Raw genomic sequence first — 27,370 nt, forward strand, 5'->3', positions numbered from 1 at the left:
ACCTTACTGAAAGTTGGTGATGTGTGGCCTGGGGAATTGTCTGTGGTGATGTAATCTCTGTTAGACTTACCCACTTGCAAAGAAGGCTTCTACTCTCCTAATGTAGTTATATTTGCTGAGGCCTTTGGAGAATCCGTTTGCCTAGGGAACAGACCTGCAAGTTCAAGGGAAGATCACCTTGCCACTGGAAAGGTTCTCAAGAGGCAGATGAACTTTCAAACTGTGGGCTACAGATGACTGTATCACAAAGAAAGATCACCCTTGCAGAAGTATCACTGTTGTACAAAAAGTTGCAAGAGTGTTAGAGGAAGGAGCACCTCTGAAGGACAAGAGAAAGGAGCTGGCAAAAAAAGTAGATAAGGAAACAGGCTTTTTTTCTTCATCCTAAGAAATAACTAAAAACACATACACTAGTCATAGGTACAGAAAGCTAATGGATATCTAATGGAAAGCTATTACTTCTTAGGTTCTTGGAAATTAGTAATTTTTATCTTTTATATTTTTTCCCCCATTAGATTTGTGATTGCAGTCAGTGAGGATTCATAGTTGTAACTGTCAGAAAAGAGGTATTGGTGTTTGGGGGCCAAATCTAGAAGTCCTTACATAGGCAAACAAACACAGGATTTGATTCAAGGTGGATACAAACGAGGTCAAGCAATCATTATTTTGCTGTTCAGTGTAGTATTTGTTCTCTTGTATCCAGGCTTGCACAGTTCCTCACTCTAGTGGTTTCTGCCTAAAGGAAAAGAAAACAAGGTTGTGCTAGTTATTAAAAGTGCCTCACACCTTATGAAGATATTACGCTAGCTGCTTTTTGGGGCTGAACTAGATGTTCTCAGTTAAATTAGGTAAAGCACATCAATATTCAGTTATAATTGTAAAGTGCCCAATTCAGGTTTTTCCAAATATTCATTAAACATTTTGAGCCTTCCAAGTAGCTATGGACACACCTGTGAATAAACTGAACCCAATTTACATTTGCTTTGCTACGTTGCCATGAAACTATCGTAGCACTGTGGTTTTAAGTGTAAAATTCCAGTTCCAGTAAAAAGTAATGGAGAGGGCACCCAACATGAATCCTTGCACACAAGAACTGTTCCACTTCCCACATGCTAACTCTGTTGTGTTCATAGGAAACACATTTCTTTTGTATTCTGTACACATTGCTCCCATAAAGAGAACAAAAGCTATTTGCCTGGAGTCTGGCACCATTTCTTCAAGGCTGCTAGTCCTCCATAAAAGTCCCATACTAGTGAACTAATTTCTCCGTATAAATTAATGTAAAGTCCTATATTTGATTTTAAGCTTGCCCAACATGAGAGACAAGTTGTTGACCCAACTCAAAGAAGAAAGCACCACATCAGTCTGTCCCAGCCACCTATCGGAGTAGTGATACTGATGGTATTCAAAGTGAGCACATCCAGAGGGTAATAATGGGAAATGAACTACATGGTTATAAGCTCTTGAAGAAACAGTCTGAGTTAGTACAGTCTTTGTGATGTTACCTAAACATTCACAAAAAATTTCCAGCGATTGTCTGTCTTCCGATGAAGTTTATGGATATTCAAAATCAGCAGTGATTCCATATCATCTCATCTCTATATAAAAAACACAAAGTGCATTGCAACACTTAGGTAAAGAAATGGATTCTATTGTACTCTAGGTTAGCTATGTTCTGCACATTAACATCTTCATACCAATAATTTGAAGAACACAGTAGTCACCATTACTAGAGTGGAAAATTTAATGGTACTGGTTAAAATAGCTATCTGCATGAAAATTAACGATACTTTTATTATGATGTGTTTTGTAACATAAATATATCTACTATAAATGAATCTATATATGATCAATTACAGGGCATAGAATTTTTCCAGTCTTGATGTACCAGTTTTTCTGAAACTAAGTTAGACAAAGTAAATGCAGTACTTTGGAGTCTTACTATTTGCATATTATAGCTAATTAGCAAGCACAGTAACATCATCCTAGGGGAAAGGTCCACTGGCAACTTAATTAATTATCTTCTATTATTGTGTATCATGTTAAAATGACAAGCATCTTACGCTGTATAAGTCATCACAATTTTAATTAATATATCCAAACCTGATATAAGCATATCTGCTGGTTTTGTCCGTGCTGAGTCCTCCTCAATTTTTGTATGTAAGTGCCTCTTCAAAGTGTTTTTCCATGTTAATTTGCTTAGACACGTAACACAAATACTGCTTTAAATGTTTTTAATGAAAATATAACTTATATGAAAAGCTCAAAATGAGTTTAATAACCACCATTTGTTGCCACTGAAATATATATTTCAGGAAACAGTGGAAGAGTAATTATGGTTGTGATAGTACATTAACTTGCTTGCTATATACTGTGCTGAATGCATCCTTCTGAGAGAAAGGCTCATCCACCCACATAGCCATACACTAGAGCCAACTCACAGGCTCTCAGCAGGGTCAGAACTTCAAAACCCAGGGCAGACCATTGTGGGCCACTCCCCAGGCTTTCAGTGCAGTTTGTAACCAAGGAGGGAGCGGTGGGGGAGCAGCCCCCTCCGCAGCAGCAGCCGCCAGCTGTGCTGGCCAGGGTTGCACAGAGCAGAGCAGGAGCAGCGGAGTGGTCCCTTTGCTGCACCTTGGCATCCACTGCCTCCTTTGCCTTTGTGCCCCAAACACACAGTGATCTAATTTCTTCAATTAAATATGAAATTCATCTTTCACTAACTTGAACTACCTTAGTCTGCTAGAACATTTTTTCATTATATAGGAACTGTACACAGCCATGGCAGGGGCTTTCTTCCTTACTTGCACAATTCCTGTTCTGGCTGAAAGGAATGTCATTCAGTGATGGTTGGTACCTGGTAACAGTCATCAAGTAAAATCACTCTAATCCTATATTCTGGAGACTATTGCAAGCTTGCTGAAGCATTGAAAATGGATGGTGCAGTTCCACACAGCATTTCTACACACCATATGACCCCACTGTCATATCCTACAAATCAAACACAATTCAATTTTAGAAGAAGGAAGGAACCTGATTCCACCATTAAATGTTAGGCTCTGTTTTGTGGGCACAGAGAGGAGTTGATACCAGAGGCCACCACCTGACTCCACCAGAGAGTTTCCATCTGAGCCCAGTGACACCAGGAATTTGGCTTCAAGAATCATTCATTACCACGATAAATCATTTGCAAAACAAAAAAGCACAAGTGCTCCCTGCATTTCTGGCCTTCAGCCTCAGCATTTATTTAGCCCAGGGTATAGTTTCATGTTGTAAAAAAAGTTTGTCTTTTGTTCTGCCTCGAACAATATCTCACTGTGTTAAATGAGACCTTCATGTGAGAAAAAAACTGCAGAATTAGTCACTTCCATCTCTCTTACCTCTCTGTTTATCAGTTGTGAAATTATTTAATAGCTGAATATCTAAATGCTGCTGAACTCCAAGTACTTTTCTATGATATATTGTTTTAAAGTACAATTTTCATAAACATTCAGCACTGACCTAAACTTGCTTTCACTGACATTAAAGGGATTTGAACTTTTAAGTCACTCTCAACCATATCAAGAAAAGAATTTGGAAAAAAATACACATTATTGCCCTGTCTTTCTGCAGTCCCATTTAAGTTATGACCCTCTTACTAATACTATCAGCTTTTTTATTTCTTTTTCTTTGCTGCTAGTGCCTCTGTACTGCCCTTCCCTCTCAGAGAGCCTGCAACCTCATCTGCCCAGCCCTTACCTCTGCAACACAGGGAGCAGGGAAGGCCAGCAGCAAACTAGGTTGTAACTAAGAGGTAGCCTTGAGGAATGCTGAGGAGAGAGGTATGACATGAATGCTGCCTGTCCAAGGGACTTATGCACATCTTTCTACTTGAGATTCTGAGCTGGAAGTTCACTCCTAGATCTAGGCAGTAAGCAAATCCTTCATCTACAAACCAAGCCAAAGGTCCCCCCCTTTCTGCCAATAGTCATGATCAGAAGATATCCACAAGACGTGCCAGATTTACCTGAAGAAACTTGATATTTCTCACTTTCAGAAAGATGTCCCAATTGCCAGGTTATGGCCTTATTTCTTTCATGCACTCTTTGGACTGGAGATTTGACCCCAGATTTCCCACATCTTGGTTGCTCCAGCCACTGGCCTGCTACCAAATCCCACCTTTGGTATTTTTGCTGCCTTAGGTAGATGAAAGCCACATAGCCCATAGACCTGAAAAGAGCTGTAGCATGACCTGGACACACAGTTACTTACCACTGTCATGGCTTGCGTAGTCGTGGCCCTGCCTAGAGACAGTTTGGCACCCAACGGGCTGGTGGAAGATGGAGCTGTGAGGACTTTAAGCACAAGGTTAGATGGCAGCAGTGCAGAGATTTTAAATGTCTAATTTTAGATTTAGGCACTTCAGTTAGCAAATGGCATACTACTACTACAGCACAGCCTGCAGTATAACATACATAGCGATGTCCATACTAACCTTAAACGTGCCAGTTTAAGCACCAGAATGGCAAGAACAGGCAGCAGTGTAGATTATTCAGTGCTGTTCTGTCTACATTGCTTTGGTACCAGGCTAACCCAATTAAGCCTCTATCATTGCTTCTTCATCATTACTATATTCATCATGCAAGACAGCACTGTGTACCAGCACATGAGGAATTCACACCTCCATTTGTCTGTGCAGCCATAACTTTATGCCCAGAATTTTACTTCTGAATTAGGTAATGTGGAAGCTTCACCAAGGCTTCTGTTTTTGAAAATGCCAGTCAACATACCATCTTCAACATCAAAATCAACTGTGAAATACAATACTATTAATTGGGAAGCAAGAATAATTTATTTCAGTTGTGGGTTTGATTTTACCAAATGAAATTAATGGTACAGTATAAAGTAAATTATAAGACTTCTGTATGCAATTAAGCACTTTTCTCAAGGTCCAGGCTGTTTTAATCTTTGTCTTTTAAAAGCATTTTTAATCATGAATTGGAAGGTAAAAGAATTAATACGCCTGTTAGTATCAATTTCTGCATACAGGACCAAGCAAGCGGGACAGCATACTCTTTAATGTGACCACTTTTTCAGAATAGACATTAACGGAGGCTTTTTCATGCACAGTTGATTTTGTATAAACTGATTGACACCTTTGGGGGTCGTCTTTCCACTGACTCATAATTTTGCTCACTCCTGAAAAAAGCCTTCTGCACACCCAGTATTCTCTAGTTAAAGCTGAAAATTCAACTCATCATATTTACCCAATAAAAAAAAAAAAAATCCATTCTGCATTGTTTTTAATTGCAAATCCCACTCAGGGGACCAATTCTCCTGCTTAGGAGGCAGCCCTGTGCCTTCTACTAGAGAACCAACTGCAGTCAATTATGGTAATGAAATGTCAATAAATATAAAAATTTAATACAGCCTGCTCTTGGTGAGTGGCAGATGAGGACTTGCCTCCCAGACAAATTTGCTGGTGCTGCAAATATTAAATGCACCTGAAAGAGTAGCAGGTTGCCTGAGAGCTCTCCAGTAGAGGGATGGTGGGAGATCCAAGCATCTACTGGGTTTTTTCATTATGGCATAATCGCTGCACTAAGGCCACTGATGTTCTTGACATCCAGACATCTTAACTTCTTATTATGAAGTGGATAGCATATTTCCCCCACAAACTGGAACCTCAGTGAGAGATTTTGAGCTTTTTTCCCCCTTGACAATTACAAAAGGGAAATTAAGTTGTGAAAGTTGATATTTATATGTGAACAGTTTCTCAATATGAAGTAGTTGAATCATGTCACTATATTAAACTGCTCTTCGAGTAAAAAGTATTTGAGGTATGTTACTTTTTTCTTATTATTATTTATACAAGTATATATACTTATATATAAAGAAGTATGTATATGTGTATATATATGTAGAGAGAGAGAAATAACAGATGAACTAGAAACTAGTTTATGAAAGATGGTTTGGCTGGGATTTCCAAAGACTGGCTCCTAGTTTTCTCACAGATTTCTCTGGCCCTGAGTAAGTGATTTAATGTCACTACTTCAGTTTTCCCAGGTGTAAGAGAGAGCAATAAAACCTACCTCACAGGATACTTAAGCATAATCCATTGACTTAATTGAAACGTAAGCACAACTTTAAACACTTTACCCAGTTGAAGCAATGTTATTCTTAACATCCATACAAAAAGTGTAACTTCATTTTTCTTGTACAGTTGCCTTCAGTCAATGTCTTGGGAGCACTAAGAGTACATATAAATAAAATGTCTTATCAAAAGCCAGTAACCTATTGATTATATTAAGGTCATCAGTAGGAGAAGTAATTTTTAGTTCCTTTCAATCATCTATCTATCTTTCCTGGCTGAAATTTTGTCAGGTTTAAAGTCTTTCAGTTTTTTTCTTGCTTTACTGCTGTTTATACTTGAGCAAAATCAATTCAATATTTTTAAAATTAAAAAAAAAAAACATATTTCAAAATATACGTTCCTTAACAGTTATTAAAAAAAACAGACTTCAAGTGGTCAGTGCCTGGAAATGCAAAATTTTGCAGTATTGGTGTGTTTCCTCTGATGATACCTGACCGTTCTTTATTAACTGCTTCATTATGGGAGACCTTAAAGATGGGATTAGAGCACCAATACCTTTAAACACATCATTAACCTGAAGTGTGCATTTACCATTGTGCTTAGTCTTAGTTTAGAGGCAGACTTCACTTACATGTGCTTACATGAAGTATGGTTAGTAATTTCCCTGTTGTTATGGAGGCTCCTAAAAGAGAAAGGTGTTTTTAATATTAGAGCAGCCAGGCAAGAAAAGAATTTTTTTAAAATGTGTCAATAACCCATTTAGATATCAGCCAGTTAGCCAGCAGCGGGTCAACACGGGAGCAAGCAACACACCTGGCCATTTTCATGGGTCAGTGGCACTTGTAGGGGATATGTAACAGACTCTGATGAAAACGGGACTGAGCTGAAGGCATTTCAGTGGAAGCAGTTGCTCAGATCACCCCAGTTCCCAATACACCAGCTACACCCTGCTCCACGCTGCTGTCGCTGCACTGGAGCTGCTCTGTCTCACAGCTTGCAGCCCTGTGTCGGAGCCAGCTCACCCCAGCCCCAGCCCCTGCGCTTCGCCTTCGCATCATGGCGTTCCCGTACGATGTGGTACCCAAACATTTCTCCACTGGTCACCATCCCATGACAAAGAGTGCACAATTTCAGAGTGGCAGAGGCTGGTACATCCATTTGCATGGAAACATCCCCTTAATGAGACTGGCATTAGCCAGAGAAGTTTCAGTGTGCAAGCAGTGGGGAGCTTGCCCAAGATTCAAGGATCGCCCAGGGATGTGTCAGCTATGACAGGCTTTAAGTATACTTTGCTTGTGACTATTACCTTTTCAATATTAATTCCAGCTTTCCGTTGGATCTCTATATAGAAGGGTTACTTAGGAAAGCTCATAGACAGGTCAGCCTCCCCCGAGAACAAATGGGCATCACAGCAAGGGCAGCAGACCCCCAGAGCAGTCCTGCTTTTTTCTATGCCCCAGATAAAGTAATTTCTTGCCCTGCAGTTGCTGCCTGGGACAATGCAAGTGCAGCTGGCCTGTGTCACGCACCTGCCCGCTCCTCCTTCGCTAGCAGGGAAAGACTCGCCAGAACAAGTCTTTTGGAACCAACTCCAACAAATACCAGGATTTTGTGTAGCTAAGGAGAACAGAAACCACCCACACAATACCTCTGTTTCCTGTGGGAATACACCGACATTTCTGGGCTTGAATAGATGTTTCTGGCCAAGTTATGGACACTGGACCGTTTCCCATGAATACCATTATGTCCCTCTGGACTAATACACCCAGCAGAGGCGCAAAGCTCACTTCATCAGTCTTTCTTCACAGGATCATACAATTACAAGGAGAACAAGAGACAACAAGTGAATAAAACAAACTGATATGGGGCACAGCTACCAGTGTCATAAGCAGTTGTGAGATATAGCTTCTAAAAAAGCTAATACAGACAAACCAGCATTCACGCTGATGTGGCATACCATTAAGATATATGGTTTAATAATATTTTCAATATATACCATTGTGCTAAAATAGGTTTGTATATAAAATCATCTTGACTTGATAACATCATTAAATTGAGAGTGATTCTTTTATCCAGGAGTGTCCCGGTTGTATGTGACTGCTTGAAACATTCTAAAGTGGTTCTGCGGGCATGACAACCAGACAGAAATACAATTCTCTTTTACAGGTGGATTATTCTGTAATAGCATCCCAGGCTGGAGCCACCCTCAACAATCTTATGAGCCATGCACAAGAACTAGTAGCAAAGCTTCGTTCCCTGCAGTTTGATCTGCGAGAATTTGTATGTCTCAAATTCCTGGTGCTGTTTAGTTTAGGTAGGTACACTCTACTCTTCATACCTCACTTAATAGTGTTGTTATTTTTTTCTAAAAACATTGAAAATGTTTTGCTTTTCTTAATTTTTTCCTGAAAAACATGATTTTGAAATATATTTAATGAGGTTCACAGTAATCCAAGGATTATTTTTTAATTATCACTTGCAGGAAAATTATGTGTAAAGATTAAAAGTAGGTTTCTATGGAAATTACTCCTAAAACCTCTGGAATTACAAGCTTTCTGTATTTCTGTATACAATTTCTGAATATTACAGAACAAGGATAAAATTCTATTAAAAATTCTGGAGAACAGTGGAAAATACAGATTGCCATGTTTTTCTATGATATTCAATATAGTTATATAAAGCAGATGGAGTGGGGATATGGTTGAAACATCCCTCTTTTTCAAAGGCATCTGTGGTAAGTATAAACAATCTTCTTTGCATATGATGGCTGTCACATCGTAACCCATAAATCAGGAATGTATCTCATAGTTTTTAAAAAGTGAAAGGAACTCTTAAAGTGCAAATTAATGATAATAGCTTTATGACAGATCTGGCTAGGAAATAACCTTTAAAGGGAAGATTGTTTTGTACTAGTGGAGAGGACATAGAATGGGAAAGATACCTATGCAAGACGAATTAGTTAAACCAGTGCCCTCCAATAAATCAGTCAAGAAAAATCACCGGTGCCAGGAATAAAAAAAGGCTTAGGAAGATGGATTCCTATTGACTTCGTAGGAACAGATTTTTCAGGTTTGCACTTTGTTGACTTAATAAAGCTGGTCTAAATAAACTCTGGCCAAGTGAATTTTTATTTACTGGCAGACAGTTGAAAGGAGAGACTTAAAAACATAAATAAGGTCAGATCCAGCCGTACCTCCATAGCCAAAACTCCTGTTTTACTCAAAAGGTATTTTGTCTACAAAGAGAATGAACAGTTGAGCCAAGCACAACGATGAAAGAAATATCAGCAGTGGTGAAATTTAGTAATGTTTTTCTTTAATTTTCAGTTTTTTAAAAAAATCTTCTGTAAAGGAATAAAATTCTACAAATTTTATCAACGATCTGGATGAGGGGATTGAGTGCACCCTCAGTAAGTTTGCAGATGACACCAAATTGGGTGGGAGTGTCGATCTGGTCGAGGGTAGGAAGGCCCTGCAGAGGGATCTGGACAGGCTGGATCAATGAGCCGAGGCCAACTGTACGAGGTTCAACAAGGCTCAGTCCCAGGTCTTGCACCTGGGTCACAACAACCCCATGCAATGCTACAGGCTTGGGGAAGAGTGGCTGGAAAGCTGCCTGGCAGAAAAGGACCTGGGGGTGCTGGTTGACAGCCAGCTGAACATGAGCCAGCAGTGTGCCCAGGTGGCCAAGAAGGCCAACAGCATCCTGGTTTGCATCAGCAATAGTGCGGCCAGCAGGAGCAGAGAAGCGATTGTCCCCCTGTACTCTGCGCTGATGAGGCCGCACCTGGAATACTGTGTCCAGTTTTGGACCCCTCAGTACAAGAAAGACATTGAGGTGCTGGAGCGTGTTCAGAGAAGGACAACGAAGCTGGTGCTGGGTCTGGAGCACAGGCCTTATGAGGAGCGGCTGAGGGAACTGGGGTTGTTTAGTCTGGAGAAGAGGAGGCTGAGGGGAGACCTTATTGCTCTCTAAAACTACCTGAAAGGATGTTGTAGTGAGGTGGGTGTTGGTCTCTTCTCCCAAGTAGATAACGATAGGATGAGAGGAAACAGCCTTAAGCTGCGTCAGGGGAGATTTAGATTGGATGCTAGGAAAAAATTTCTTCACAGAAAGAGCGGTCAAGCATTGGAACAGGCTGCCAAGAGAGGTGGTGGAGTCACCATCCCTGGAGGTGTTCAAAAAACGGGTAGACGTGACACTTGGGGACATGGCTTAGTAGGCATGGTGGTATTGGGTTGGCAGTTGGGCTTAGAGATTCTTTCCAACCTTAATGATTCCTGGTTTTTACTTTCATTAAAAAATAATCCAGCCACCAAGCCAGGAAACATGAAATTATGACTCTACCCTTAACTGGTTTAGTGGTGGACTTGATAGTGTTAGGTCAATGGTTGGACTGGATGATCTTAAAGGTCTTTTCCAACCTAAACGATTCTATGATTCTATAAATAAATTATTATAACACAATTGCAATTAGACTAAAAGGAACAGTTTTGGTTACACTGTAAAGCATCAATTACTGTCTTAAATATGTCCCTCCATGTGGTGTTTATAGAATTTGAACCTGCTTTGGAAAATTTTAGATGAAGCTCCCTTTAAATACAAGATGCATACAAGATCAATACTTCAAAAGTATAGGACACAGAATATGTAGGAAAAAAATAAGAATTCTTTTAAAAATTAGAACAGTGCTAACAGAATCGGCTGTTGCGAAGTTTGTACATTCTGAATCCTAGGAAGAGACGATGGATTTCCCTGGTAACTATTAACATTTTGTATTCAGATCTTCATTGCTTTCCATGTCTTAGATTCAGAGAAAGAAAAGCAAGCCATCTGTTGCAGAAATTATGTTTTGTGAATTAATCTGATGAATAACAAGAATTCAAATTTCCTAACTCATAAGTACATTTTTCGGTCATTAGACAGGGGCACAGAAAGCCTGTAGCTTTCCTCTGGTAAAATACTTAGACAATTCATCTCAGTTCAGTGATACACATTTAGGTGGCCTTTTTGTTTGATCACTTGCATCGGCTCTTCTAAGTATTTCTCCTTGATTTAGGAATCATTCAGACACCTTTAGGTCTTCTAATTCTGCCAGGTGGTGTGCTCAACTCCTGAAGCAATTGGGCAGGAATACCTTGCAAGCTTGCACCGAGCCATGTTACCCACTTTTTCTCTTATTTATGCTACTATAAAAAGAGCTAATTCTGCTGCTAATAGGAGCCTTGTAGTCACATCATTTGCATATAAAAGTGATGCGGCTAAGAAAGGTTCAACACCTTTGAAACCGATTAGTTCATTATTTAGCATACTGTGTAATTCCATTTGCTAATAGTCAAAGCAAGATGTTGTTCTGCAGAGAGTAAAATGTAAAGATGTTACAACTTGACCCACAGGACTGAGGCAAATACTTAATGAGAATGATGACAAAACTGAAATGAAAAACACAGATACCCTTTCCAGCTAAGTACTTAAGTTTGTGCCCAAAAGTATGAATGAATCGTCTGGCTGAAGTTAATAAGACACTTCATGTCCTAAAAGTGAGTCAGGTTTTTGAAGACATTGAAGCACCTAACAACGCTGGTAGGCATTCAGCAGGGCTGTCAAAACTAGCTAAGCATCAAATTCTACATAAATAACTGGGAGCAATTATTGTACTTAACTATCTAGGTGCATTTGACACATATCTACATCTCTCAGGCACCTCAACAGAAAACTGGTCTCAATGCCAAAAATATATCACTTAATCAAAAAAATATTTCAAAAACCTCAGCTGGCTCTTGTTGAAAATCTGGTCCTGTAATGTTTAATGGAACAAAAAGTGCTTCAAGACATACCAGCCTTTTTACATTTCCAAGGATGTTCACACCACAGTGTTAACCAAACCAATAAAACCTTATGCTATTGTTCTTTAGTATAGTGCCTGGTTGAAAAATAAATGTCTAATATAAAGCTTCCCAAAGGCAACACAAAGTCAATAATCCACAGAATTAATTTATTGAGAAGAAGCTGTTTGTTTTTTATAACCGTACAGATACCAGGCTGCCTTGTAAAACTGTTTGTTATTCATGGCTGTACCGTATTGTCTGTCTCTTCACAAGATGGCAATCTCCTTCAGGGCAAAGAACTTTGTCTCTGCCTTTTTTCCTAACATTCCAGAAGTGATTATCTTAGTAAACTAATAGTAAAATAGTGTTGAAAACCCAAAGCATTTAAAATAATTTTTCAAAACACAATTAAATCATATCAGTGCTTGCTAGATTTTAAATGAGAGAGGTAATTGTTCATTACCTATGCATCAAACGTTCCAAAGGGTTTATACAGGAAAATGCTTTTGATTGATTGTAGCGTTAAAGAAGATGCTGTTGAAGTTTAGACAGATGCATGTTTATTGTAGCCTTTGCGGCTAGCAGTGCACAACTCTTCCTGCAGACATACTGCATATACCCACTCCAGTGAGTGATACACCCAGGCACAGGAGATCAGCTCCTTTCTCCAGTGGTCCATCTAGTCTGCCTGCGCCCGTCTGACCAACAGTGCCAAGCACATAATGATACAGTTGACTCAGCAATTATTCAATAAGCCAAAATAATTTGGTAACTGATTTCTTAAGTGCTACATCTCTTTAGTTTAGTTCTATATAGTATTAATACATGTAGAGTTAGGAAACTTTTAAATTCCCTCCATCAGTTATAGAAAGCAAGTGTCTTTACAGCTAGATAGTTCTTACCTCTCTGTACATAAGAGTCTCCTTTCGTGTCCATGTATCTTCCTACTTCAGCGATTGTCTGTCTTTCTACCCTCTGTGGTTCCTCATGCCATCCTTCAGTCCAGTCACTGCCAATCTCTGGAGAGGAGCAAGTCCATCACACCTTGACTATTGTTCTCAGCAGATAACCAGTTCAGCTGAATCAGTCCTTCAGCTCTTGTGCTACCACAAGTTAAAAAGTCAGAGAACAAATCAGTCCTTACAAAGCATAATCATCACAATAACATTGGAGATTACCATCTTGTGCATGGTTTGGACCCAGCTGTATTTAAATTAACAAAAGCCTTGACTCATAGGGACATTAAAGCACCAGCAGAGATCCCTTCCTTCACAGCTTCACTGCACCATCAGTGGTCAGTCAATTACTCCATCAAGACACAGGAAGTTTGGACTAAATTTAAATTCCATTACATGACTCTGATCCGCTTACATGATCTACTACACTAATCCATCAGGGTTCCCTTAAAGAATCACAATCTTTCTGTGAGTCAATCCTCTGTGGCAATTCCCTCGCTGTGTACCTCCTCAGTACACATAAACAAACGTATGTTGCTTTCCTCTCTCACTGCACACTAGAACAGCATTACACAAATCAACTGGTCTAATTGACAGCTGTGATCACAGTAAAGCAAAGAGAAATGGGTCTTGTGATCAAAATTTCCCTTCACAGTTTTGGTTGTGTAGTCTGGTACAACTGCTAAGCCACATCCTAATCACTTCTTCACTTACTTGATCTCCGATGGGCATGTGTGAATTCTGTATCAACATCTGTCTTTGCTGCAAATGATACGTTAGCTGCTGATTGAATGTTTTATTTGAAGATGAGCTGGGCTTCTGAAGTCAGAGCATTTTACTGCAAAGGAGCAATCCATCTGCCAGCATGATTTATTTGTAAGAAGTCTTCTGTTTAGGTGGCCTAGAAATAACAATTTCTGTTATTAATCTCCATTTCAATTATCTTGAGCTTTTAGCTTGCTTTGAAGTAAAACAGGACACCAGTTCTGACAGCAATTATCCTTACCAACCTTTCTCTCACTGAGGTTTACGTCGTATTTGCAAACCTCAAAACATGCCTGTTTTGTGGGGGCATCATTCCTGTGTTTTCACATATAGAGGTATTCTCCCCTTAATTCCAACTAAGGGAGTGAAGGTAATCAACATACCAAACAACAATTTAACTCGGATATATCAGCCAATTTTTTTTCCACAATCTGAAGACATGCAGTTGACAAAATCAGTAGCTCAAGAGATATGCAAGCCTGGATTTTCTTGACTACTTAGTTGCATTTGACAGGTTTGTTTCAAGCAAAAATAACCAAGACAGAGCCATGACAATTCAGCAACTGTAATCACACTGTTGATGGAAAGTTAGTGACCAGGCACATGTTGCAAAACTGGGAAAGAAGAAAGAAATCTTTGACAGACCTGAGTGTTAAACATACTTTTAACACTACTTTTGCAGTTTTTATCTTTATGAAACTCGTGTCCAAAACATGGAAAGAGCACATCCGAGAAAGACGCTGATCACATAGTTGTATAACTGTTTATCAAATTTACCACTAAATGAGACTAAACATATCCGGCTTTCCCAAAGCTAGCCAAAATAAGGATAATGTAATTTCTTTACCCTAATCCCAGAGTTATAATACACCTAATTTTTCTATAGCATTTAAGCAGCATAACCCACAGTACACTTTATCAAAAAGTAGGCCTAAAAATAAATACAAATAGTTTATTTGTCTTTAATAATTGCTGGTTTGAATCAAGATACACTACAGATAGAAAAAGCAAATGTGTCACTTTATCAGCCGCTTTGAATTTTCATTATCAAATTTGACATAAGTTTGGAAACTCCTTTCTTTGTCATAAAGCAGAATTAGAAATTAAAAAAAGAAACACCACCCCACATGTGCTGTTGGATTCTCTAATTCTGTGGCTGAAATAGATTGGCATTCTCTACTTGAGTGAAATTTTGGCCTCATTAAAGCCAAAGAGAATTTTGCACTGTTTTTACTGGAGCCAAAATTTGTCTCACTGTTTCTTTGATTTGCTTCCTATCACAGAGTAAAGTTCCAATCAATTTTTCAGCAATTAAATTTGCTAAATGACTAAATTTAAATTATGTTTGAAGAACCAGTTCAGTGCCTTACACGGGATACTTTCTATCATCTTCTGACACAACAGATCTCTTCATTTTACCATCCGGTAGCTTTACAGACTGTTCACTTAACCTGATATCAGCCATTGTTTTCTCTTTACCAAAAGTTCCCATTTGTCCTGCTAGTTTTTATTATGTGAACTCAGCAAGGATGATTTGTCAAACCTCCCATCAGAGCAGTTTGTAAAGTGAAATGCCAATAAGAAGAAAGTTAGACATCATTTGACCCATGTCCAGGCACTCGTCTGCCTGTGGAGCTAAATGCTAGACTAGGCAGCAGCTGACTGGTACTGCTCCCTTATCATTGTCAGGATGCAGATAAATGTACTTCATTTAAGAAATGAAGGCTTTATCAATGGACAAATAATTGCAGAGCCACTATTGATCTCACATCTCACTTAACATGAGACAAGAGGGTCCTGGAGAAACGGCAAACATTTAATCTCTGTGAATGGCAAACAATGGGCTCCTGCTTAAACAACAAAAAAAACCCCAAAGAAAAACAAAACAAACAAAAACCAAACAAAAAAATAGCTCGGTTTTCAAACAAACCACAGCCTTACTTCAGGATTGGGCAGAAATCCATCCAGATCTGCAACGCACCATTCCCATTTCTGTTGAATAAGAGGAATATTAGCAAATCAATCTTTCCTTGCTTTTAGTCTCTCTAAAATGTCAGAGCTGAGATGGGAGGAGGTATTGGAGGTACTGGGCTCCACCATTTGCACTTTTGGAAAAGAAATCTGCCTGTTAAGGTCTTCATTGCAGATGAAACAAGCTGAAATGAAGCATTTTTGAGGCAGACTCTACCCTCACCACTCACAGGACTAGAAGGAGCTTCCTGAAAACATGCGCCCAAGGAGCAGCAGCCCAAAGCCTGCCTACGCTCCGTTTCACCTGATTCCAGTAACTCACATCAATGCAGTTATGAAACACTCTGGAGCTGAAAAAAAAAAAATTAAATTAGCTATTGCACTTTTTAATATACTTTATATAACACCATTGGTCTATCAGATTTACAGGCTAGCCAGAATTGTGCCTCAGTGAGCTTGCAATCTAAATATACAGAAAAGATAAGAAAGAATGCAGCGGCAAACAATGATGAAACATGGGGCTGTACATATTTTCACTTCCACAGTTTTTGCTGAGGGTTTAATTTGGGGTATCATGTATGCAGATAGGAAAATAAGTGTATAAGCATCAAGTAGAAGTAATATAACAAAGAATATTGATTAAGTTTTGGTAGTATTTATGATGCTTAAGGGCACACAAACAAAAAGAAATGGAGAATGAAATGAAGAAATTAGTGAGGCAGGAGGCTTTATCAGACCAAAAGAAAAACACAAAACAAAACAAGAACAAAGTCACACAGGATTATAGACATCTAAGCGTAATACAGACATAAAGGCATAACCTAGCAAATTTTGACATATAGATCTTTATTGCAACTTTCCTAATAATCACATTATACTTTCAACAAATATGGATCTGTCTTTTACACTCTGTTTAAAAAGTCTGCATTAGCTCTTCAAAGCACAGTCCACTAAATATGGGAACTTATTAAGAACAAGAATCAGCCAAAAAGCTTCTTCCTCCCATCATGTGATATTTTCGTATCAGAACAAAACTAATTAAACTTGCAGGTAACTGGCTCAAAACACAAGAGCTCATTCTTGAACACAGCATATTATCCAGCCCTGGCACTCCTTGCTCCAAGACGTAGAGTATGCTGGAAGTTTTTGTGGTTACCAAAGTCACCTAGAGAACTTAACAGAAGGAAAATCCATTGAAAGCTATGACATACAAAAAAACCGCTACTTCTGGGTGTTGCTAACCTCCAGCTGCTGGACCCTGAGCGACTGCTCCTGGGTGGTATCGCTCCATGCTTTTTTTTTTTTCTCACACTGTTCCCTAGAGCATCTGCTCCTGGTCACTGTCACAGATGGTACAGTGGTCTAGATGATCCAGAGTGCCAGCATGGACATTCTCATGCTTTCATTGGGTTAGTGTGAGCCGTTTGTAGTTTTCAGGGACTCTGTTCTTCTTCCTGTAAAATGGGTCTGGTAGTTCTTTGGCAGGATACCAAGAAGTTCACAGATAATGCTACTTTGTCTTCACAAAGCACCTTCAGGTCCAGTATCTGAAGTAGGTGCCGTGAATTTGAAGCGAAAAGTATCTCATGACGGTCTTCCTTGGCAAGCCAATGCAAGGCAGTAATGGAGCACTTGTCCAGGGGTAGACTTGTCATCAAAAATGTGTTCACTTCGTATTCACAGTGACAAACAGTACTTCGGGTTTAATGCGGTCATCTTCAAAGTGGTCATTCTAGCTGTTTGTACTTTTGGTAGTTTGTAAATATATAATTACACCTGTCTTTTTTATATATGTGTTATTTATAACACACATTTATAACTGGGCTGTTATTATGAGGTGATTTTATTAAATCCATTGGCAGTTTTCTTACATGCATCCATTCTGTTACCCGAGTGTACTTGTAAGATTGCACCTGGTAAACACCAGTAAGCGAGCAGTCGAGGGGTTCTGTCTGATTAGCATTCAGCCAGGGCTTTCAGGCTTCCCTGCATTACATTTGAATTTAGAAAAATATTTACTGCATACTTGTCAAATTCAGGCTCATATCTCAACCCTAATGTCTAGCTACAGTAAACATTGGAGGATAATACTAGCAAAGAAACATTTCCTAAACTTCATGTAATCATTTGGAATTCAGGAAGGATCGATTAGTATTCAGGAGATGTGACTGCTCGATATTTATACCATAGAGACTTGGCAGAAGCAAATAATGGTACATAAAGCTGATGCTTGTCTTAATTAAATGCAGTATAATAGGTGTTGGGGATTTTTTTTTCTTAGTGAAGAGAGCAGTTAAGCAATGACCAGATATAACTCATTCTGAAGTTCAGAGTTTAAAACTAATCAATATGTATTTATAACAAGGGAGGGACTGAATATAATTTATTATTAGCTGACAGCTGACTAATAGATAAAACCAAGATTTATTTAAGTACGTTTTTCCACATACTAATTTCTGACAAAATATTTGTCCCTTTTGATTCTTGATTATTTTTTGCTGTACTAACAGTATTTCAAATAGACTTTTTGAGATTAATGTCTCATCTGCAGATAGGCTGGGAATGAAACCAGAGAACGTAGAATGAGCGATCTAGCTAGGACAATGCTTTCACTGTGACAAAATTATTAATAGTAACATTTCCTAAATTTATGATTAGGAATCCTTAATGGCAGGTGATATTTTAAAATGTTCCTTTAAAGTATATAATCTCCATACATGATGATGAGCAGGTGTTGACTGGCAGACAATGCACGGATGACAGGCACAATTCCAGCACACCTACAGCCCAGGCTTGTCTTAAATGTCACAGCAAAGTGTTTTGAGAGGGAATATGAAGGAGGTGGATAAAGAGATGTAGCATATTAAGCATGAGAGTCAGAGTGGAGAAAGCAGAAAAGTACTTGGTCTGGAAAAGTGGTGAGTGGGAAATGGAGATGGCATTGCAGGCAAGTCAGAGGCAGGAGATGACCTCGTGACACTGAATGACTGATGAGAGGTAAAGAAGGAACAGCTACAAGACCTTAAAAATTAACAAAACTTATGTCTGATGTCGCAGGGAAAAGGGAAGATGCAAAAAGATAGGGAAGCAATGAGCTCAGAAGGGTATCTTGGCAGCATCATTTGCCAAGGCCAGAGGAAGAAATGCTGTGGTAATCGACATGTAGTGTGATGAGGCACATGGTATTTGTTAAAAGTTTAATCTAGTAAACTATGGCACCTGTGCGCATCCCATGGAAGTCAAAGAGAACACATCTGCAGGATTAGCTATGTTATACTAGGATTGGGATTCATTATATTAGAAAGAGACATATTTGAAGGTGAAGATCCTGTCTTTTGGAAGACCTCATCTCTGGGTATAATGGAGGCTCTGTTTCTTGAAATCTGAAATCAACATGACTGCTTCTCTAAATTATTATGATACACCTCAATCAAAAGTTATAGACTTGATATCCAACTGCTGGATGGAGATTTATGGCTTGCGTTGAGCAGAAGGCTGAAGAAGGTAACGATGATGATTGCATGGGTCCTTTCTTGTCCTTAAATCAGTGAAAGTAAATTTCATAGGCAAGAAGTTTAAATTTGTCATGAGTCTTCTAATTTCACAGTTTTTACGAACTTTTCTCCATTTTCCAAGCTCAAATTCGATAACTTTTAATGTGAGCAGTTGTCAGCAATCTTATATAGTCCCTCGCTGCTGCATGTCCCACATTGCCTTGAAAACAAGGGATAAATCTCTTATTATAGGTGATGAGGGCCAGGAGAACAGTTAAATAGCCAGTCTGCTCCTGGAACGTTTAACTCTTCTCTGGGTCTCAAGCAAAGCAGCCAGGCTACTCCACTCTGCCACTAGAAGAGCTATTCCACTTTTCTACTTTAATCCTCTGGGAAAGTAAAGCAAATGAATACAGACAAAACCTCATTTCAGAATCATCTCATGAGGGACACTCTCCTTTCATGGAGTCAGCATTGCCCAACAGAGAAAATCAACCCATGTCTCTAATTCTGCTTCTGACTCCATTACTGACTATGAAGCTTTGAAGTCTCTTAAACGATATCTCAACTACCCTATCTGGTAAATGAAAACAATAGTTATCTACCTTTGTAAATAGTGGTGAAATCCAGAGTATTAAAGATACTATGTAAGGTACAACCAAATTGAAACAACATTGTTTGAAATATCTGCAGATATCATAACAAAGACCATTGTTAAAAGGAAACTGATTTAAAATATCTTTAATAGATTTTGAGAAAATTTTATCCTTTCCTTTATAAATTACTCAACATGAAAGTAGTTCCTTGCTGTATTTTCATATTAGGGTCTAAAACTTGGCAAAAATGTGAAAATTCATCTTTTGACAGACCATTTTTAGAAGTGAATTTTAACATTTTAGCACATGCAGGACAAAGTGGATTTTCTTTTGCCCTGTTCCTTAATTTCTCTGTTTTTTTCTGATTTCTTTATAGAGAAACAAAAGCAAAGACATTCCCTTCACTTTATCTGTCAAAACATGTAGCAAATCCAAACAATTAAAAATCAGTCCTTAAATTTCCTATAGATGCTAAGAGATGATGTATGGGGTGGCAACTTTGATAAACAACCATTTGCTCCTGAGAACACTTTTTCAGTGAGCTGACAGGTTTTAGTCCAGCTTCCCATGCAGGTTCCACACATTGTGCAGGCAGTATGAAAGAAAGTAGGACAGGTATCTATCTTAATGAAATCTCCAATCAATTCTTTTTGTGAAAAAACCCCATAATATAAAAAGAATAAAATACAAATGCCGGGGTTATAAGGTATAGTTAAGAATTAAACCAGTATTTTTAATAAATAAATCTTTAATCATTCTTCTCAGCCCTGAGTGTAGAAGTCATGAATAATAAACTTCTTGCAGGAATTCCAGAGATAGCCTTCTGTTTCATGGCAGATTGGGGTTTTTTTAATAAACTACACTAAATTATAGAGGAAATATAAGAATCACTGTTGATTTTTCCTGATTTTATTTCATAAAATGCAATCAATGTTGCAAATTCTTCTCTCATGTAACTGTTGAGTACAATGGCATTATTCGAGGCATGAATTTGATCCAATCTGATCATTACTGGTTTATGTTGTCTGCTTGTCTGACAACTGCAAGCCATGGAAAAAAAGATTAAAACCATCTTCAGCAAGTACTTTTCTTCTCAAATTGTTTTTTTCTAAAATGCATATTTTAGAGGTTTTGAAATAACAATAGGATTAGATGCTTGAGAGAAAATTAGGTCATATATTTGTTAGATACAAATCTCGCAAGTAATTAGAAACATGGGTATCAAGCAATATTTGTATTCTGTACTGCTGCCTTTGTGTGGAGACAGTGGGGATTTCAGAACAACCAAATCAGTGTGCTCTGCACTTTTTCCCTCTCTAATATGTTTATAGAATACTAGTAAGTATGACTTTTAAACAGCTCCTGTAAGGGGGAAAAATTACCTGCACATAACCCACATTTACATGTGTGTCTCCTTTTGGAATACTTTTACAATTTGTGTCCCATTTTTAATATACATTTTAGATGCTTAAGGTGCAAGTTTGAATGTATTATGTATGTAACAGAGGAAGTATGGGATTATATAGAATTTTTTTAGCTGCTATTGGCAGAAGTGTTTAACATCAGCAGCTGCTTTTGTTAGCCAAGTTTCCCAATGTAACATGGGAATAAATGCCTATATATTAAGGTATAGATAAATGAATGAATGTCCTTAATCTTGAGCCAGTAAGACCACCCTATAGTTTTAATTTGAACATGTGCTTCAATGCTTCACTGAATGAGGAACATGCTAAAGGAATATAACGGCTAAATTCACTTTGCAGTTGTAACAGACAATTCATTAAATACTTTTTATACCGGAATGTATGGACTGAAAAGAGTTCCTCATGTATTTCTAGTTAAAAACACACATTGCAGAGGCTCTTACCTGAAATATATATATGGGTGACTGTCGGCCATTTATTGGAGACGCACTGTAGACTATGCCAAATTCCCCTCTTTCTCTCATCCCTTTTCTGCTTGTGCAAGATTGGACACTGGAAGAGAAACGAAAGCAAAGACTGTCTCTGAGGGAGTTAAAATAGGTGAAATACTGTAAAGAAACAACAAAAAGAAGTAGAAGGAGAATTAAACAGGAGGCCAGGGGGAAAGAAAGGATCTGCAAGAGTAATGGGAGAAGGGTGGCAAAGAGGATATCTGGGCATAGCAGGAGCCAGGAGCAGTTGATGAAAACAAGGGACAGCAGTGATGTGGATCAGAGAGATCGGAGGGCTTGAGATAGGAAAGGAGTCAAGAAAACAGGGGGAAAAGGGCAGGAAGGAAAGAGAAACCATGGAACTGTGATCAAAGCCGAGCCAGAGGTGGAGAGGGAGGAAATAGAAGCAAACAGGAAAGAAACAATGAAGGAAAATTCAGAAACAAACTTTATGGCCCAGCCTTGAACGCAGCTGTGATCATGAATTGGGAGGCAGAAGGGGACTGTGCAGAAACACTCTTTCCCAAGCTCGTGGCTTGGAGTGTGTTCCGATGACTTCTGCTGGCAGGAAAGGGGAGGGGTGTGAAAACTGCAACTCCTCAGGCTCTGGCAAAGCTGCTACCAAGATTGGATGAACCTCTCAGAGCAGGGTTTCCCTGTATTGCTCTGGTCCTGTGCTGAGCCATCAGGCATGGGACAAACTGAAAGAGTAAGCCCCAAAACAGTCCATGTGGCTTGCAAAAGTTTAATCTGCACATGGCCATCCTCCTATGGATATTTTAAGAGTTGTTCTTTATAAGATTATTCAAAGATTAATAAGGAAAATCCTACATTTAATATCATCTCCAGTACTGGGAGGGTTTGATGTGTATTATAAACCTATTGCGCACCACCACTGCTTGCCAAGTGAAGGAAAGTCTCATCTCAAGAAAGAGAAAGATTTCAACATCAGAGTGGGGAATGACACTACAACAGCATCTTTCCTCTCCCCCAACACCAAAAATTGTAATAGAGATCAGTGAACTGCTCAGGACAAGACGGACGATGCTCTCCAGTCTTTCACTGTGGGAAAACCCATAGCCTAAGCAGAATGAATGATACAGACTGTTCTTCGAGCCTCGTCTGAGGCAGGCTGTATGGGTGGTAGCCTGAGAAAGTCCTTTTCTCTTGTCTAAGTCCATCTCCTCTCTCTTCTGGAAGACATTTGGCTTTAGAGAATGGAGTCAGCAGCAAGGTTGAAAAGGACAGGTATCAGACTCATTTCCCCTAAAGCAGCACTGGAAAACAACATTACACACTGAAAATATTCTTTCAGAGAGGAACATTGCTAAAAGGTTACTGTGGGAGCGATGTCATCTAGAGTGCACACTGTGGTCCAGCTGGCCGGCTCTTACCTGCTCTTCTTCCCTTTCTGTTTTGAGACAGGGAAAAAAGACCCTCACAATTAGTTAAAACCATAGATAAAACTACCAGAGATGAGCCAGGGAGTAAAGACGGAACAAAGCAATTAAGAACATGCCTGCTAAAAATTGACTAGGCATCCTGTAAAATTCAGAGATCGTTCTGCCCCTCAAAAATGTGGCAGAGAGAAGCAGACACTTAAAAGAGCTTTCAATTACTTACGTGCCTTTGGGTCCCTTTCAGGGTGCCGTGGAACTGGAAACAGCCGTGGTAAATGTATTTTCTCTGCATTTGCCTTCCTTGACAAAACAGCTCCAATATTTTGATCTTAAGAATAATCAGCTCTTTTGTATTTCCTTTTCAACTAACTGCAGACTTTTGCAAGTTAAAAATTAATGACAACTTCTCTTCCTCTTTTTTTTTTTTTTTTTTAAACAAAAACCTTCTGTGCTCTTTTCAGGGCCGGGGGGGGAATGGAAGTCTTTTTCCTACAACCTTTAAGTGTTAGTCTAAATGGCATTCAGGCATTCAAACCACTCTTTCTCTCTCCTTCTGCAGTAACACACAAAACGAATTCCACCACAACAAAACAACCTGGCTCATGGAAACCATTATTTTTAAGATGAAACATTGTGTTGTGTCCTTTACCACTATTACGGGCAGTCAGTCTGTTAGAACATATTGGGCGATTATAGGCTAGTCTTTTCAGAGAAAGCCATGGGTTTCAAGTTAGCAGTAACCATCTATCAATTCTTGAGATTATGCCATGATTTACTGTCACAGCATCATGTATTCTCTGATTTTCTGCCTCCTGTGAAACATTGTGCTTTCCTTTTCTATTGATGTATCAACTATAATAGTTACAAGCAGCTACAGAAAAATCAATAGCAAACTTTCATTACTGTGCACATAAAGAGTACCATGCTGTGAGAGCACCTAGCTATTAAATAGTCACCAGCAGTAAGGTGCACTATAAATGTCTGTTATTTTGGTCTAAATGAAGAATGTCTGAATTTGAAACATCAAATATCTAGGATTTTTGACACCACTGGATTCTATGTCAAGTTTTTCCAGTATGTGTTCTTTTTCCAGGTGTCAGGCTTGATTTGACTTTTCTGTGCTGGGATGTGTGTATTTTTTTAAACCTGAAGCTGACACAAGAAATTTATATCAAAATTAAGAAAGTATTGGTGGGTTGCGCTTAACTGTAAGTGCATTAGGTTTGGTTGGACAGAAGTGGTAAGAATTGTGTTAATCTTTGTTGAACTGGTCTATATCTTACTAGTCAAAGTAAGGTGACTTTGATTAAGGTGAACAGACCAATAATCTCTGTGTTAAACACACGGATAGAATAGAGGTGAAAGAGGTACTACTGTGTTACCAGAGACTCAAAAGTGCTCCTAGGACTGTATACTAGGAAAAGCACCGAGCTGTTTTTCAACGCACAGTTTGGAAAAAATAGTATAATTTTTGGTTTAAATATATTTATTTGCCTCTGGGACGACATTAACTTCCAATTAGTAATGTAAACAAAGAATGGCAAGAACAACAGTAAATGTGTGAGTGTATTGCCTTGAACATGTCCGGGGTATTTTGCGTTTCAGGCCACTTCTCCAGCAGTCAGGTAGGAGTTCCTGCAGGGTGGGTGGGCAATTCTGCTGCAGGAGTTAGTGGTTACTTTGGCTTTTTGAGACTATGGTGATTTACAGCTATAAATGCACTGTTTGTTGCTGAATACCTTACATTTGAAAGCCTGTACATTTTCATGAGAGTAAAACACAAGGATGCACATGTGTACTTACATGAATTGTATCCTGCCAAATGCCTATCCCACTGTCTGCTGTAGCCACAAGGTTACACTATTTCTTGGCCTGGACATAACTTTCAGGAAAATTAATCTTTAAAGAAATCCAAATGGCTTTTACAATTTTCATAGCACTAACTCATATAACTTTTACCATAAAATGAAAAACAGAATAGAAATTTCATTCCAAATGGCAATTCACAGTCCTGTCTGTAAAAAAATACCTACAGGTGGGGAAACACCCCTGCTTTGAAAAGTACAGTGAGACCTAGCTAGAGCCAACATTAATCCAATGAGTGTTGATCTAGGTGGGGGTGGATCTAGAATTAAAAATCCTTCCAGATCCTAAGCAATAAAGGCAAAATCCACAGTCTAATTCAATAAAGCATCGAGGGACTCGGCAGAGCATCTCCGCGACCCTGAGGGCATGTATGTCACTGGTGGGGTGAGCTTGGCCATGGCAGAAAAAGTGCAAACCTCAGTTTGCAGAAGGCTGAGCCCCCTCGTGTTCCAAGCCGCTCTGCAGACCACCACAGCAGACACTGTGCAGTGCCAGAGGTGTACTCGCTTCCTTCATCTGGCACGGGGCATCAGGGGACCAAAAAGCACCTCTGCCCTCATGCAGGGAAGACAAATTTTTTGGCACTGTGTTAGGGGCAGCTCCAGCCAGAGACTAATGGGGATCTGGAGCCCCTTAATTCATGCTCCTCATGGTAAACCTATGACTGTGTTGTCTATGGAAACATCTCATCCATATGGGACGAAACATTCCAGTCTGAGCTGAGCAGTGGGCACAAACCTGGAGTTTACCTGACTTATTTCTGTTGTTCCTTACCGAGCAACTGAAATGTTAAAAAATATGCTGAGGCACTACCTTATCTGAGAGCCTTCAGTCCTTTCTGATCAGGGCTTCTTGTCAAGAAATCAGAGGTAGCTGAGAAATAAAACTCTCTTCTAAGAGCCTCATATTTGAAATGCAGGTATAAGAGTATTTCCTCTGTTCCACACTTTTCTACCCTATCTGTTTAACTGATGAGTAACCATGTTGCCAGAGGGACTTTCAGGTGGGCTTTTCTTTAGCTTTCATACTTGTATTTTTAAAAGTGTAAGCAATGAGGGCAAAGAACAGTGGTACACATCAAAGTCATTGGGAAAAGAGTCCAAAGTCTGACACACACCTGGATGCCTCTCCAGTGTTTCCTGTGTGCCAGCACTGACACTTGCGGAGTGCCAGTGTAGTTGCAGATGTCCCCATTTGGGCTTCTGTCACTTATTTGCCAAACCACTTCCACAACTAAGCGCCGACATATGTCGCAGTAAAAAATGAAATTTGCAACTTCCACTCAGATCAATAGGCAATGTCAGAAAAAATATGCTTTGAAATATTGCAGCAGAAAATTACTTACCTTAGTTGTGTCTACTGTGCATGAAAGCAAGACTGAGAGTAACAGAGAAAAAAGTGGTTTTTTCCACCACCTAGCAGGAGGTCTGGCGGCCTGGGCCAGCCAGGGGGGTGGGGGGGACGGGGCAGAAGCCCTGTCTCAGGGCCACCAGCTCTGCTGTCACTCAGTGAGGAGCACCAGTGCATGGTGCATTGCATTTAGGCAAATTCATGGGCTGTTGCAGTCAGGCGTGGTAATGATCTGATGACCGATACACGCACATATATGATGGGAACAAACTCATTGGCGCTGTTCATCTAAGCCAGCAAATTTTTTGTCAATGCTAATTTGATAGGGAATTGAGACAGCATCTGAGAGACAACAACTTCAATGTACCATCATGGTCTCATGAGCTGTCTGCAGTTAAATTTACATAGTAAATAATTGTAACTGCCCAAAGTAGAGTCTAGCTCTTCTAAATAATAATAGTAAAATTCAAATGTTTGGCTAATAGGAGTCGCATATTTGTTTCTACTGTAGTTCTACTGTAGTGCTTTCAGCACTGAGCAATTAAATTAATGCTTTATATTATTTCAACAAAATTATATAAGAAAATAGTTCTTTCATTGATTTCCACTCCCCATATCTTACACAGGCAGAGGTGATTATCTTTTTCGTATTCAGCTTCCACTGATACAACTTAGATCAGTGAAAAAAAAATCCTATTAGTGCAAATATTGGCACATAAAACTAGTAAAATCATGTCTTCAAAAATCTCAAAATGGAGGAAAAATAGGTTTTTGAAATCAATATGTCTGAAACGTGATTGGTTGATTGGCTCACACTAAGCCTTGTCTCAAAATAGTGCAAAAGACTTAAAACTCTGAATTATTTGTCAATTACATTGACAGAAAGTCATAGTGGAGTATTGTACCTCTTAAATCAGCATATCACTAAAACACCTTTGCTTAACTATTATTTCCTTCTTTTAAAGAGAATATATTGTGATAATTTTTGCTCCTGTGGGACTTTGGATCTAAACAAAAAGATAAAGCCAAACAAAATTCACCAAGTAATAAAAAAGTGGTATGAAGTTCTACCGTTATCTGGAAACCACTATAATGATATAACCGGCTGGTCTAATATTTTTAACCAAGTTCAAAAAAGTTTGAAATAAAATAATTA

General features: G+C 39.0%; 1 protein-coding gene across 1 annotated transcript in view; it reads left to right on the forward strand.

The window, feature by feature from the left end:
* NR5A2 (nuclear receptor subfamily 5 group A member 2) overlaps nucleotides 1-27,370 on the forward strand; it is a 97,082-nt gene that overhangs the window by 60,130 nt on the left and 9,582 nt on the right. The window contains exon 7 of the mRNA XM_075710976.1: nucleotides 8,240-8,387. Coding sequence (XP_075567091.1) covers nucleotides 8,240-8,387 — 148 coding nt within the window. The remainder of the gene's footprint in view (nucleotides 1-8,239; nucleotides 8,388-27,370) is intronic.

Source organism: Pelecanus crispus, chromosome 5 (genome assembly GCF_030463565.1).
Source record: "Pelecanus crispus isolate bPelCri1 chromosome 5, bPelCri1.pri, whole genome shotgun sequence".
NCBI classification, from domain to species: domain Eukaryota; kingdom Metazoa; phylum Chordata; class Aves; order Pelecaniformes; family Pelecanidae; genus Pelecanus; species Pelecanus crispus.